The following is a 15515-nucleotide window of genomic DNA, read 5'->3' as shown; positions in this document are numbered from 1 at the left end:
CAGCTCTGAGCAGCAGGGCCCCAGTTCAGATCCCACATGAGGGCCAGTGACACTGTCCTCTACAGCTAAGATGGTGAACAACAGCTCGACCTGGAGCTGGGCTGCTGTGAGTCACCGGCAACGGTGTACACTGTCGCCCCTGCTGCAGTAGGCTGCCATAAGCTACCTTGTGTGGCTGGCAGCCAGCGTGAGCAGCCAACAGCTGGTGTGAGCTTTCGTGAGCTGCCAAGAGCAGCCGTGAGCGGCCATCCAATGGCAGGCGAGCAACTGCCTCACTCAGGAAGATAATACCAACATGGGCCAGTGAAGTGACGTCCTCCACAACTAGACTGAAGAACAAAAAGGTCAGCAACTTGTCTGTTCCCCTTCCCCAGATTCCCCAGCGCTGTTCCCCTCCCCCAATTCCCCAATAAAATAAAATCTTAAAAAAAAAAAAGATGCCCCCTGGTGCCACTCACTGAGGATGTACAATCACAGTCACCTAGGGAACATTTCCAAAATACACAAGCTAGAGCCCCACCTTAGATCTATTAAATGGGAGTCCATTAAGGGTGGTGCTCAGCTTTTCGTGTAGTGGAAAAGCACCGCAGGTGACTCCGGTGATTATTTACCTACATAAGTGGATCTCAGACTTTAGTGTGCATAAGAATCTACTTGTAGAGATTCCCTTTTTTTTTTCTTTTTTTAGCTGAGCCATCCTGCCACCTGTTGGCAGCTCAGCAGCAGCTCAGCTCAGGCCAGGCATCGAACTGCTGTTGCTCAGAGCTCGCACTCTTGAGCGAGCTCTTAACCAACTGAGCCACTTGTCCAGCCCATGAGATTCCCATTTTTTACCTTAGTTGTCACCATGACCATGACCACCATACGACCACCATCACAACCACAGTCATCAATCATTTATGATAAATTACACCAAAGGAATATTCCTAGTATTTTCAATACTATTCCTACTATTTTCACTTAGCAGAGGAACAGGAATTCTGATGAATTGGAAGAAAGATGGAAACAAAATAATTTTGAACAGGACTTAGGCAGCCAAAAGGCTGACACCCTAAAGAGGGACGTGAGAAAACCCTGATAATAAACTTTGATTACCTCTTATGTTTTAGTTCACTTCTCTCTGTCTCTCTTGTTTTAAAATTAAAGTTTATTGGTGTGACAACTGTTAGTAAAGTTACACAGGTTTCAGGTGTAGTTCACTTCTAACATTAGAAGGGACTAAGATTTTGGTAAGTCAAAGACAGAGTTATCACTAATATTTATCAGACTCATTTTCAAAGGTCTGTAATCAATGTTTCTTTCAACATTAGAATACGTGTTTTACTTTGTATGCCAAATACTATACTGGTGGGTTACAAGAATTATTTTACATTATAATGAGCTTATCACAAAGCTTACGCGACGCAGTTTTGTAATGGATAATTTCCAATGGGTTTGCTACACTTTCTACAGATAAATGATGATGACGGGATCTAATGGATGCAACTAAGCGTACACTTTAGTTCTAGAAGAAATTACAGGTTATAAAGAAGTAAAGGTAGATGGGGTAATAGGAAGGAAAAAAACAGATTAAAAAAAAAGGAGGTAAAAAATAAACCAGAAAAAAAAAAAGAACAAAGAATTCTATACATAATAATGAAACAAAAAGGATTCCCAGTAATTTACTATCCTTCATCCTGATTTGTCTCGATTTATTTGGGGAAAAAAAATTTATCTAATTTAATCTTCTGTACAGCAGGTATGAGACTTAACTGATGGCAGGCAACATATACAGACTTTGAGATTTCTTAAATTATTATTATTTGGATTTAGAATACTTTTTTCTGGGTGTTTTATTCTAACAGTGTATTAGTTTCAGTTAAAAAGTAAGGCAGAGGGGGGAAAAAATCTTATTCCTATTTTAGATATTCCTAACTTAATATCTGGAAAGAAAAACAAAATTTTCATGGCACCTTGAAAATGTTTTAAATCAATGAAACTTACTTTTATGACTTTCATACATCCAAAGTTGTGTCTGTTTTTGTGTTTTTACCACATCAAATGGTAAAGTTGCAACAGCTGCAAACTATCAAAAAGTAAAATTGATTAATTTAAATCTACCTTTAAATTTTTTCTAAAATATTTTTACATTCTATTTTGCACGTTACTTAATACAGATAATACTGAATATCATAACTAAACTGAAACTGAAAACACAACCAGATATATTAAAAAGCAGCTTTTATTAAAGAAAACAGATACATGCCTTATGTATTTCTCCCAAAATTCAGGAGTAAGTAAAATCTCAGAAAAGTTCCCCTACTTTCCTGAGGTCTCACAACTAGTAGTTCTGGAGTCAGAATTCCAACCAGACCTCTCTGACTCTAAACCCAATGTTCACAATCTCTGGTGCTCCTGTGTGTTCCGTTACTCCTCACATGAAGGTATAATACATATTTTACAGCAAAAATTCTCAAGTATCTAGCAAGCATTTAAAATTTTCCAACAAATGTTCAAGAAATAAAATAAAAAATTAAATTTAAATAAAGAAAATGGACTTTGAACTTTTAGTTCTAAATACCTTTTTTATGGGTTTCAACATATTTATCAAACATAGTTATAATAATTCAAGTCACATTTTTGAAAACTTATCTCAAAATGAATCAACTTAGCAATTATTTCCATAATGACCTAAGTAAACAAAATTAAGCAAAGGAAGGTCTTTTAAAAAAAATAATTAAACTCCCTTAAGAATGTCTAATAATATTTTATATTATAGCCATGCGCAATAAAACCTGGTCTTTTTATTTTTTATTTATTTTTTGCTTCCCAGCTCACACTTGACCAACATTCTCATAAAATGACCCTTAAAATGACTTAATAGTTTATTTCACCCCAAGAATGTTGATTTAAATTCTTGAAATTAAGTCAGTTTCAAAGATCTCAGGTAAGATAAAATCAATTATTGTTTCTCCATCTCCACAATGTAGCATATAGTAGCAAAAGGTAGCAAAATTTTATATAAACCTCTTACACTTTCTGAGGTGATGTGGTTTAGGCTACTCTGTTTTCTGACAGGAAGCCCGGACATTGTCACACTAACACGTTTTTTTCTATTGCAGACACAAATTTTTCTTTGACAACAGTCAAAAGGCACTAATATTTTATAGATCATTAAAAATTTTTAAATAATTTTTCTATGTTAAAGAGAAATACTAAAATACAAAACTTTCCCTTCATATTACAGGAAAGCTGATAAGACAGGCTAAAGCCATTTTTCAACTATTTTAGCTATTAAGTATTTATTTGTAAGTTAAGTATGGAATTGGTGTTATAATACCAACTGTTAGTACTTGTTCTTCATTCATGCTGGATTAAGATAAATACAATTAAGTTACATTTAATCACCTCACAAATAAGAGAGATAATGAGAAGATTTTGCTGGCACTATAATTATTTAAATTGCTAAAAAAATTTTTTTTCCTCAGTGGGCTTATAACCCACTACTGTGATTAGTTTCACAGATCTCAGATCTGGGAATATTCATAGCTAAATTTTGAACTCAATCACAATGGCTTTCATAGCCTAGGTATTCTGATACAATTATTGCAATATTTTCTTGCAGGTCTCCATCACCTCACTGCTCCTTCACTCTTGTTTTCATTTGGTTCCAGTTTCTCAGCACCTCACTCTAAGTCATCACAAACTCATTTTGTAAGTATGTGCGTGTAAGAAAAATCTTTGTGGCCAAGATAATGGTGAAATCAATCTGCATAAAGGAAGTCCGCAACACAAGTTTTCATTATGTGGAGGAGTGGGAAAAGGTGAACTCTCTACTACCTAAAAATAGTCATTTGAGATTCCTCCCTTCTGAATGTAATTTTTGTTAAAATTCTTTTAAGCCAAAATGTTCCCAAAGAAATAGAAATTAGCAGAAAAGGAAATTATTTCTATTCAATCCAATTATACATATGAGATGACACTCCATTAAATATCATCTAACCAGGCCTACTGGCATTTAACGAACAAATTGCCAAATATTTTGTAAATAATAAAGCACTATTTAATCTATTATCATTATCATAGCTGTAGTTATCTAACAACTCCAAAAGTTGTCCAGAAAAATATAATGTATTTGCAATATAATAAAAACACAGATACAAAATGCATTTTAAAATATTTGAATGACTAATAATGTATTTCCTCAAAATAGGCTAGTAAATAGAAATTTTCAAAGCTGTGCAGCCCAAAAGTGCTATCTCAACAGACATGAATGCTATATAATATTTTGTTCAGTTTTAATAAGACAATCATTATTCTTCCATATTAGCAACAAAAGAATATACTTACAGAACCAGACAATGCTCCTGAAGTGAAGCTGATCATAAATGTTGGTTCATATAAGCCAGATTTCTCACACAACCACTTCTTTAAAACTTCATAGTTATACCAGTACATTGCTATAAAAACGGAGAATGAAATGAACACATATTTAGAAATGAAATGCAGGACTTGAAAGAAAATATTTATGAGGTTATATATTAAAGAGAAAGTCTAACACTGACATAACTTGCTTTCTGTTCAGAACACACTAGGTGAGATTAAAAAAAGGAACCAAATTTTCAGTAATATTCTAGCAGGCTAATAAACAAAAAAATATGCATCAGTGGAATTTGGAGTTTAATTCCAAAACCTGACAAAGATAGTAGGAGAAAGGATATGTAATAGGCCAATCTCATTTATGAATATATGTGTAAAATCCTACAAAAATTAATAAAAAGCAACTTAAGCCAGAAGTATTTCATACAGGATCATACACTATGACTAAATTGGGTTATCCGAGGAATGCAAAAGTAGTAAATATAAGAAACCCGTTGGATGCCACACACCACCACTGACAGAACCATGGGATAATCTAAAAAGATGGAAAAGCAGTTCATTTAACACACTTTCATTTAAGCAAACTAAGTTCTTGGAAAACTAGGGTTAAAAGAGGACTTCTTTAACTTGATAAAGGATATGCAGCAAGAACCTATACCAAAAATAATTATTAATGGTGAAACAACAGGACTATTTCCTTTAGAGTGAGGAAAATGGTAGGGATGCCACATTATCATGACTACTATTCAAAATGGTCCTAGGCAGTACAGTAAGAAAGAAAATAAAAGCTATGAATATTAAAAATGAAGAAACAAAGGAGTTAGAATTTGCATATTACTGTCTATATAGAAAACCCAAAGGATATGCAGACAAACTAGAATGTATAACAGAGTTTTAAAAGCAGCTGAATATAAGCTAGTAGACAAAAATCAACTGTAACACTGCACCAGCCATAAAGATTTAGAAAACATTTTTTTTTTTAAATAGAGATTTAAAAATAGCTACCAAAAGTTGGGGATGTGTGGGTGTACCTATAAATAAATCATCTTTAAAAAGATTGTATATAACCTTTATGAAGAAAATTTTAAATCTACTAAAACACTTTAGAGTTATGTAATAAAGAGATATATGACATCCCTAGGGGGAAAATAAGGTATTGTAAAGATTTTTTTATAATGCACTAATAATTTAGACAATACTATGGGATTAGCACAGGAAATTGGACAATGACACAGATATCCATGCTTACATGAAAACTTGGTATGACAGAAGTGACACTGCAAATCACTGGAGAAAGTATGGTTATTTAATAAACGATGCTAGGATAACTCTCCACTTGTGGGGGGAAGTGAAACTGAATACTTATTTCAGTCCATAACCCCAAATCAATTATGAATAAATGAATGGCCAATGAAACAGGGTCCAACCTCATTAATAATCAGGAATATATAAGTTAAAGTGAGATAACCACTTTGAACCACCAGATAAATAAAAACTAAGAACTATGACAAAGTGCTGGTGAGGGTATGAAGTGAAGCAGCAGGACGCTGGTAGGTGTGTAGATATGCACAATCAGTTTAGAAAAGAGTTTGATATTTCCTAATAAAATTTTAAATGTATATATGTAAACTAGCAACTCTAATACTGGACAAATTTCTCGTACACTAAGAGGCTTAAAAAATGTTAACAGCAGCACTGTTTACTTGGTTATTCATAAACAAGAATAAAAATGAAGAGAAGTTACACATAAAAATAGGAATGAATCTTAAGAATATTTCTAGTAAAATAAGCAATTTTTAAAACACATAAATGGGCAAAACTAAATAATATACTCTTTAGCAGTAACACATATGTGGTTAAAACTAGTTTTAAAAATCAAATCAAGGCTGAGAACTGAGCTGTCGCGGCCGCAGCGGCCGCTGCGTGCGGACCATGGAGCACCCCATCATGGGCCCTGGGCCATACCGGGCCACCAAGCTGTGGAATGAAACAGTTGAGCTTTTTCGTGCTAGGATTCCATTGCGGAAACATCGCTGTCATCTCAAAAGTTATGAACATTACTTCACGGTGGCTGAAGCTGTGGATTGGCTACACGAGCTGCTGAGTTGCAGTCAAAACTTTGGCCCTGAAGTGACCCGCAAACAAACGGTCCAGCTTCTTAAAAAATTTCTGAAGAATCATGTTATTGAAGACATCAAGGGAAAATGGGGTCAGGAAGATTTTGAAGACAATGGTCACTTGTACAGATTTCCTCCTTCTTCACCCTTGAAACCATATCCAAAGAGACCCCCAAATCCAAAAGAAGTTATTAAATTTCCAGAATGGGATGACCCCCCACGAGGCACTTCACAGGAGAACATCCCAGTGAGGCCCACTGTGCTGAATTCTGAGATGTGGTTCAAGTGTCACAGTATTGCTATTGGAGAGGTGCCAGCTTGTCGTCTTGTCTCCCGCAGGCAGCTGACAGAGGCCAACGAAGAAGAGATATGGAAGTCTATGACATTATCATACTTACAGAAGAGCCTTGGACTAGATTCTTTAGAAGAAGTTTTAGATGTTAAACTTGTCAACTCCAAGTTCATCATCCATAATGTATATAGTGTGAGCAAACAGGGAGTTGTCATCCTTGATGACAAGTCAAAAGAACTTCCTCATTGGGTACTGTCAGCAATGAAGAGTTTGGCAAATTGGCCTAATTGTTCAGATTTAAAGCAACCTATGTACTTAGGATTTGAAAAAGATGTCTTCAAAACTATAGCAGATTACTATGGTCACTTGAAAGAGGCTCTGCTTACATTTCATCTTTTTGATGCCTTTGTCAGTGTATTAGGTTTGTTACAGAAAGAGGAAATGGCCATTGAAGCATTTCAGATTTGCTATCTCCTCCTGCCTCCTGAAAATAGGAGACAGTTACAGCTGTTGATGAGGATGATGGCAAGGGTCTGTTTGAATCAGGAGATGCCACCACTCTGTGATGGCTTTGGTGCCCGAACACTGATGGTTCAGACATTTTCTCGTAGCATCTTGTGTTCCAAGGATGAAGTGGACTTGGATGAGTTATTAGCTGCTAGGTTGGTGACATTTCTGATGGACAATTACCAAGAGATTCTGAAAGTCCCTTTGGCCTTGCAGACCTCCATAGAGGAGCGTGTGGCTCATCTACGAAGAGTCCAGATTAAATACCCAGGAGCCGACATGGATATCACTTTACCTGCTCCATCATTTTGCCGTCAAATCAGCCCAGAGGAATTTGAATATCAGAGAGCATATGGCTCTCAAGAGCTGCTAGCAGCATTGCTGGAGGAAGTCATCACAGATGCCAAACTCTCCAACAAAGAGAAGAAGAAAAAATTGAAGCAGTTTCAAAAATCCTATCCTGAAGTGTACCAAGAACGATTTCCTACACCAGAAAGTGAAGCACTTCTGTTTCCTGAAAAACCAAAACCAAAACCACAGCTGCTAATGTGGGCACTAAAAAACCCTTTCCAGCCATTTCACAGAACTAGAAGTTTTCGGATGTAATGCTTCCATAGCCATTAGAGAGCTCTGTTATTTTTAGTAAGTGGGTTGTTAGAGAGTATAGAAAAAAGAAGAGCAGAAAATACAGACTACTGAAATATAAGATGATCTGACTTCAAAAAATGTTGAGCCATTATCAGTATTTTTTCTAAACCTCAAAGCTATTTTTAAAGTGTAAAAGTCAAATAAAAATTATGACACAAATATATAATGGTAATGTTAACATGTTTGTAATTGCTAGAAAATTTAAGAGTATTTTTATTTGTTGTTTTTCATGGTGTTTATGAAATAGCTATGTGTGCATCCTAGTTACTGATGTCTTTATTAAAACCAAGTCTTAAAAATAGTGTGTATCTATTTGAATATGAAAGACACTGGGTACTGTTACTGTGATGCTATTGACTTAATAGCCAATTGTGATATCGCCTGTGTAAATTCTGTTTTTCATTGTTGCACAAAGATTCTTAAATGTCCTATGTTATGATGGCTGTATCTTTTATTGCAGATTTGTTGGATATTAGGACAGATTTTACTAAAGCTGGTTCTTTTATGACATATATATTAGTTGGTGTTTACCTATAAGTAGAGTATATTTTCATCTGCCAGGAGTGGTATAATTTCAGCCTGGCTAGAGGTGGAAAATTGAAAGGGATAAATTCTTTCTGTCCTTTTATATATGTGATTCTAAGTCAAATCTTTATTGTTCCATGAAAAACACAAATGGGTTAAGTAAAATGAGACTACTTCCTTTCTAAATATATTTCCTCCAGCCTCCTCATCCTTTTGAAAGTAAATGGAATGTAAATAAACACTGCTATTTAAAATATTGTAAAAAAAAAAAAAGAAAATCAAATCAAGGATAAAGAAAAATTCAGGATAGTGGTAACCACTGGGGGATGTGACAATGGAAGGGGATATATGTGGTTTCATGATTTAAAAAATTGCAATGTTCTAGTTCATATTTTCAAGTGGTGACTTCACAAGTGATCATTTTATTAGTATACTTCATAATTTATATCTATATTTTTCTGTATCAAATATAAAAAATATAGCTTGCCTAGGAATATATAATTAATTACACACTGTACATTTCTGAACAGCATAACTGAGCACAAAATGTTGAAAAATATGAATGAAAAGGGAAAAATGCATAGAGATGTGAATAAGAGAGCTCGAGAAAAGGTCTAACTCAAAAGGGAAAGGAGGGAAACATTAATACAAGGGTTCACAATAATTATTTCTTTCAGCTCTTAAATGAAAACTCCTATGATCCACAAGAGAAATAAAATACTACTGAAGTATGCACAGTCTACAAGTTGTTAGTTTTACACTTCTTTTTCATTCTTTTCATAATTCAATGATTAGCACCATCCCCTATATAACAGTCTTGTTTACAGGACGCTTATTTAATGGGGGAGATTATTATCTTTAGTAATTGAAAAATGTAGAAGTCAATATAATTTACAGGTAGTCATAAATGTATTTTATTGTATTTTGATTTGTACTTTACTTACATTACTAATTATGACTTATTTAGAATAACTTTAAAGATAATTTGTATTATCAAAATATAAATACATACTAATTAATGTCTAAAAAACAAATTAAACACCGGAGAAAAGAAAACCAGGCTTGAATTAGAAACTAGTCATTTATTGAATATAAAGATTCATAAAGCTCTGAGAGCCCAACACTGAACTAAGAGTTTGTGGTTACTAAAGAAGATAATAGCTTCTTACCTTTAGCCTTAAAGGGTTTAAAATTTAGTTGATTTAAAAGTAATACATTAATAAGACAAAGCTACCTAGAACTTAGCAGACACTGACTGATAAGGTAAATCCTACCTGAGAATGGTACGTCTCTAAGAACAGTGGGGGCCCAGCCCCTCCAAAGAGAAATCCAACCATCTTCAGACACTCTCTTGCTGACAAACTGATGCAGCTCCTTGTAAGAAAACTTCTTAGATTGCATGTTGGTTCTAATCAATTCTAATGGACTTATCACAGTTACTGCACCGACTAATACAAACAGGCAAATATAAAAACAACAAAAACAAAGCCATGTACTCTGCAAACACATGCATAATTAATATTTAATGCATTTTATATTTTAAACTTCTATTCTGAAATGTCTGCAAACCTTAAAATCAAGTATCTAATGATGCCAACATATTGGTACCGATTTTTTTTCTTAATAAAGGTATTTCTTTAAAAGTCTGCCTTCATGTACCTTAGTCTTTCTGGTTTCAGCTATTTTAAGGGCAGTTCCAGAAATATAAATCAGCAGGGACTACTACAAAAATGTCACTACCAATTGCAGAGAAAAAAGTCCTTCTGTATAGAGGCAAATTTCTTTCTGACTAAACTCTGAATCTCAAAATCCTGTAAGGAAAATGATTCAGGAATTTGGCATCAATTTGACATCAATCTGATGTCATCCTAAAATCTAGAATCTAAAATGTCTGTCCAGGATTCAACAGGGATGAGCTGATCCCATTGCATTCTGATAGCAATTACCATATCATATGACTTCTAGAGTGTAAATATTAACAAATAAATACAGACTACAAATGCAAAATATATATTACAAATACTCTGTATTTTATACAAATTCTCTGTGAATGTCAAATTTTTAAAGGAAGCTTTAAACAGAAATCAAAATGAAAATATAGTAAATTTATTACTTACATCTGGCCACAATTCCAGCAACAATGGGTATGTGGCTTTGATTTTCTCTGAATTTACATCTCAGAAGATCAGTTAATTGATCATAGCAGGTGAAATAAATAACTGTGGCAGGAACTGCCATCACTCTGTTAGAAACACAAAAAGATTTGTACATAATCATCAAAAGGCTTAAACATATTAAATACAAGCTAAAATACTTATATTCTGTATGAGCTGAAAACCACAACGAATCAGCCAATGAGATAAATTTTTCTTTCATTTAATAAGCCACAACAAAATGTAAAATAGGTATCTGCCCTCCAGAAGTTTACAGTCTAGTTGTGAAAATAAGTTACAGAGAACCTGGTCAGGGCATAAATAGGAAAAAACAAATGAGGACACTTCCCTGTCTCCTACACCTGTTCTGTTTTTGGTCTTCCAAATCTTCCTTCCCAATTATATTTACCATAACATGAAAATCATTGAAGTAAAAAGTACAAGAGCAATTGTAAAATATTTTTGAACTATGGACCACATAGCATACCTGTTTATAACTGGAAATAAATTACAATTAATGTTGCCAAATTATATATACTATAGTGAGGAAATTCCAATGACATAATTTTTCAAATGGGAATATGAGAAGGGAATTACTAATTAAACACAAAGTTGCAGACACTGTCATATCATAAATATTAATGCAACAAAAAAACCAATCCATGTTTAAGAACTAAAGGACATTCATATAGACCACACTTGGGAATGCCTAATTTTCTATAGTGAAGTTTGATGATGAGAATTTAGAAATAGGACTCACTTCTAGTTTTAGATCTGCCACTAACTTTATAATCTTAGGCACTGTTTAAATATATGCCTCAAAGTTAATTAATTTGCTGCATAAAAAAATAAATTAGAAAGCAATGATATACAGAAAGGCAAGGTATTAGTTGGGATTTTTAAATTCAGCCTTAATAGTTTATCATATTAATTCATATAATAGTTAGATAGTAGAGAATTAAAATTATCTGGAAAAAGTAAAATACACCTATCTCAATATCTCATTATTTTAGTAAAATAAACAGAAAAGTCAAACCACAAATTCTTAATTTCTGAACATGAAAAAAAGTTATGCTTGTGCACCAAGGACAACACAGAAGGGCCTGGTTGCTCAAAACTTCTATGTATTTAGGAGGGTGTATCTGCATGCTTGACCTTTGGCCAACTCCAAGAAATTCAGCCCTTGGAATATTCCCTATTCTAGTTTTTTTTTTTTGTATGTCTGGAGTGATAAACCAACTTGTCTAGGTTAATTTGTGCAAATGATGTGATTTGTGGTAAACATCTGCTTTCATTTTGGGGGTCTGGCATTTTGATAATCAGAGCTGGTCACAAAGATGGAATGTGCCTATCCATCAACCCCCAATAAAAGCCCTAGACTCTAAAATTCAAGTGCGTTTTAGGGTAGAAATACTCTGCACATGCTGCAACGCTGAGAGAATGAGCACATCCTGTGCAATGTCATGAGGGAAGACTCCGGAGTCTATTGCCTGGTCAACTTCTGTTGTGTCTTTTTCCCCTTCCCGATTGTGCAATAAATAAGACACAGATGTGAGTCTAACCTCCTTTAGGTCCTGTGAGTCCTTGTAGCAAAATCATCAAATGTGTGGGTAACGGTTGTGGGACTCACAAAACAATGCTTTAGAAAATGAAAAAGTTCAAATATTAATTTTGTCCAATCATGCTGATTATAAATCAAAACAAAACAACCACCATCATTTAGTAGAAAATATTAAATTTCAACTTACAAGGTAGGGGGAAGGCCACTCCACAGGGATTTCATGCCCTCGTTTCGAATGATTTTCAAGAAGGCATCCTAAAATTATAATAGAAAAAAGTGGTCAAAATATATCCCTGAACCTGATATACAAAAGTTTATACTAATGATTAGTAACTTGACTCTCACAAGTGGCTATTTCTAAACTACGAGCTGCTCAGATTTATGTATATCCAGTCTTTTTTAAAAAAAAAGAATTTTCCTTAAACTTTCAAACATCAGTAAAGCATTTCTGGATGATACTTTCTGCTTACAGAATAAAATTTATATTACTCAGCTTTGGACTGTTCTACTTAGGGCTAAGAAACCAAATTTTTCAGAGATAATTATAAAAAGAAAGTGTAGTAATGGCAGAGAATTGGTCAGATGAACTCTCCTCACCAGTTATGAAATCTAACAAGGTATCTTTTAAACTCAATATTTTTAATTTCTGGAGAGGAAACAAAAGCAGGGAGAAACTAAAGAGAAGCCTGTCATTAAAAGACAAAGTGCACGAGTGAGATTTGCAAATTTGTGGCTTTTTGCCTATGGCAGTGGCAAAAACCAGCACATGTGATTGCCTGAGATGATAAATATGGAGTCCAGGCTGGAGGTATAATCAGAAAGTTAGGGGGATGCATATATTTTTTGAATTAGCGTCTTGGATTTCTCTAGATAGATACCTAAGAGTGGAATTGCTGGGTCGTAAGGTAGTTCCATTTCCAGTTTTTTGAGATATCTCCATACTGATTTCCATAGTGGCTGTACCAATTTGCAGTCCCACTGCGCTGTACACCTGAAGCTGAAGCTGAATAATATTGTATGTCAAGTATAATTTTATATATATATATATATATATATATATATATGTCACAGGATATGGAGTAGGGTATAGGGAATAGAGTCAATGGAATTATAATAGATATACACGATGTCAGAGGGGCAATAGATTGGGGAGGGGGGTTAACACTTTTTGAGGGGTGAAATGTCTAACTATTACATTTTTTGTGCACCTAAAACTAATAATAATGATATTTTTTAAAAGTTAGGGGGGAAATCATGCAAAGGAAGGCACTACAAAGGGCATAAGCCCCCAAATTTGCATACAACATTGGCCACAAAACTTGGCTCACTACTAAAAGATGCACTCTCGGGGCACAGCGGGGTCCTACAGCCCACCAGAGGGGAACCTGAGTTTGGAGTTTGAATCTAGCCAAAGTTAACTGCCTTCCTGAACAAAACTGACTCTTTAGAAGAATATGAAAGAATCCAGTCTTCCTAATAATCATTCATAATGTTCACTACCCAATCATTAGACATAAAAAGAAAATGTGCTCATACTCAAAGAAAAATAGTCAATAGAAACCAACACTGAGATGATTCATATGATACAATTAGCAGACAAGACTCTAAAGCAACTATAAATATTTTCAAGAACTTAAAAGATGACATATGCATAATAAATGAACAAATTTGGATTTCACCAAAGAAAACAGTTACTGTAAAAAACAGTCAAATGAAAATTCTATACCTGAAATGAAAAATTCACTAAGTGGGCTTCACAGCAGAGTAGAGAAAGCAAATGAGTCATTGGACTTAAAGACAGACCTTATTCAATCTGGAGAAGGGAAAGAAAAAGAATGAAGAAAAACCAATAGGGGCTGAGACCTGACGAGGACCATCAGGTAGTATAACATAGTGTATTTCAAGCCACAAAATAAAGGAGAGAGAATGGTACAGGAAATTACCTGATGAAACGATGGCAAAAAACTTCCCTAAATTAGTGAAAAATATCAATTTACAGAGACCAAAACCTCAAAAGATCCCATGTCAAATAAAAAACAAAAAAGGGAAAAAATTATGAAATATATTTAGAGAAAAGGTGATACAAAATGAAGGCTAACTTCTCATCAGACACATGGGAAGCCAAAACACCATATAATGCCATATTTAAGGTGCTGAAAAAAATTAAGCCAGAATTCTACATGCAGTACATATTCTACAATATGCTCAAAAAATGCTCAATAAAGACATTTCAGATGAACAAAAACAGAGAATACATTGCCAAAATACCTGCACTAAAGGAATGCTGAAAAAGTTCTTTAGAATGGAGGGCCATGATGCTAAATAGTAACTAAGATCTTCAAAAAGGAAGGAAGTACAGGAGAAATAGTAAATATGTGGGTACATAGGAGGTCTGACCATTTAGTTCCTGAACTTGTTGCAACAATGTTGCTAACCTTTTTTTGATATCAGAGGGATTATTCGTTATGAATTTGTACCAACTGGACAAACAGTTAACCAAGTTTACTATTTGGAATTGCTGAAAAGGCTGTGTGAAAAAGTTAGATGACCTGAACTTTTCACCAATTCATGGCTCTTGCATCACACAATGCACTGTCTGTGAGGGAGTTTTTAGCCAGTAAATAAATAACTGTATTGGAACACCCTCTCTACCCACCTGATCTGGCCCCCAGTGACTTCTTTCTTTAACTGAAGATAAAGGAAATATTGAAAGGAAGACATTTTGATGGCATTCAGGACATCAAGGGTAATACAATGACAGCTCTGATGGCCATTCCAGAACAAGAGTTCCAAAATTGCTTTGAAAGGTGACTAGGCACTGGCATTGGTGCATAGCTTCCCAAGGGGAGTACTTCGAAGGTGACTGTAGTGATATTCAGCAATGAGGTATGGAGCACTTTTTCTAAGTTGAGTTTGTGAACTTAATTGTCAGAAATAAACATATTTCTCCATTTTCTCTTGTAACTACTTTTAAAGATACACTATTTAAATGAAAAGATAATACTGAATTGTGGAATGTATAATATACAAAGATGTACTATACATGAACAACAGCATAAAGGGGAAGTAGTGAATGTTGTCAAGAATTGTGAGGGGGGTCTAAGGTTTTACTCTATTTGCAAATAAACAAGTTAGCCTGTCATGGTGTCAGGAGAGCTGGTAGAAGACAAGAACCTCGGGGGTAAGAGATGAACACAGTTTATTAAGCAATAGTAGCAGCCTGAGGATCACATTTTTGTGCTAATTCTCCAAGGCCCAATTTCCACAAGGCAATGTGAACAGGGCCAGGTAACACCTGGACACACAGTGGACTGACTGCAGTAAAGGAGAGCAAGTCTGAGTTTAGAGACCCC

General features: G+C 34.6%; 2 protein-coding genes across 2 annotated transcripts in view; one reads left to right on the top strand and one right to left on the bottom strand.

The window, feature by feature from the left end:
* Window positions 1–15515, bottom strand: part of SLC25A40 (solute carrier family 25 member 40) — a 21936-nt gene that overhangs the window by 2863 nt on the left and 3558 nt on the right. Inside the window, exons 3-8 of the mRNA XM_019630352.1 lie at window positions 13889–13968; window positions 12350–12417; window positions 10566–10690; window positions 9723–9896; window positions 4330–4439; window positions 1984–2065 (exon numbers count right to left, since the gene is read on the bottom strand). Of these exons, the coding sequence (XP_019485897.1) occupies window positions 1984–2065; window positions 4330–4439; window positions 9723–9896; window positions 10566–10690; window positions 12350–12417; window positions 13889–13968 (639 nt within the window). The remainder of the gene's footprint in view (window positions 1–1983; window positions 2066–4329; window positions 4440–9722; window positions 9897–10565; window positions 10691–12349; window positions 12418–13888; window positions 13969–15515) is intronic.
* LOC109375137 (DEP domain-containing protein 1B) lies at window positions 4448–9711 on the top strand. Its single transcript, XM_019630360.1, has one exon. The coding sequence runs from the start codon at window positions 6292–6294 to the stop codon at window positions 7879–7881; it is 1590 nt and encodes a 529-aa protein (XP_019485905.1). The 5' UTR covers window positions 4448–6291; the 3' UTR covers window positions 7882–9711.

The sequence above is a fragment of the Hipposideros armiger genome, unplaced genomic scaffold (genome assembly GCF_001890085.2).
Source record: "Hipposideros armiger isolate ML-2016 unplaced genomic scaffold, ASM189008v1 scaffold_902, whole genome shotgun sequence".
In the NCBI taxonomy this organism is placed as follows: domain Eukaryota; kingdom Metazoa; phylum Chordata; class Mammalia; order Chiroptera; family Hipposideridae; genus Hipposideros; species Hipposideros armiger.
The sequence above is the reverse complement of the archived record's forward strand: the minus strand, read 5'-3'. Positions and strand labels throughout refer to the sequence as shown.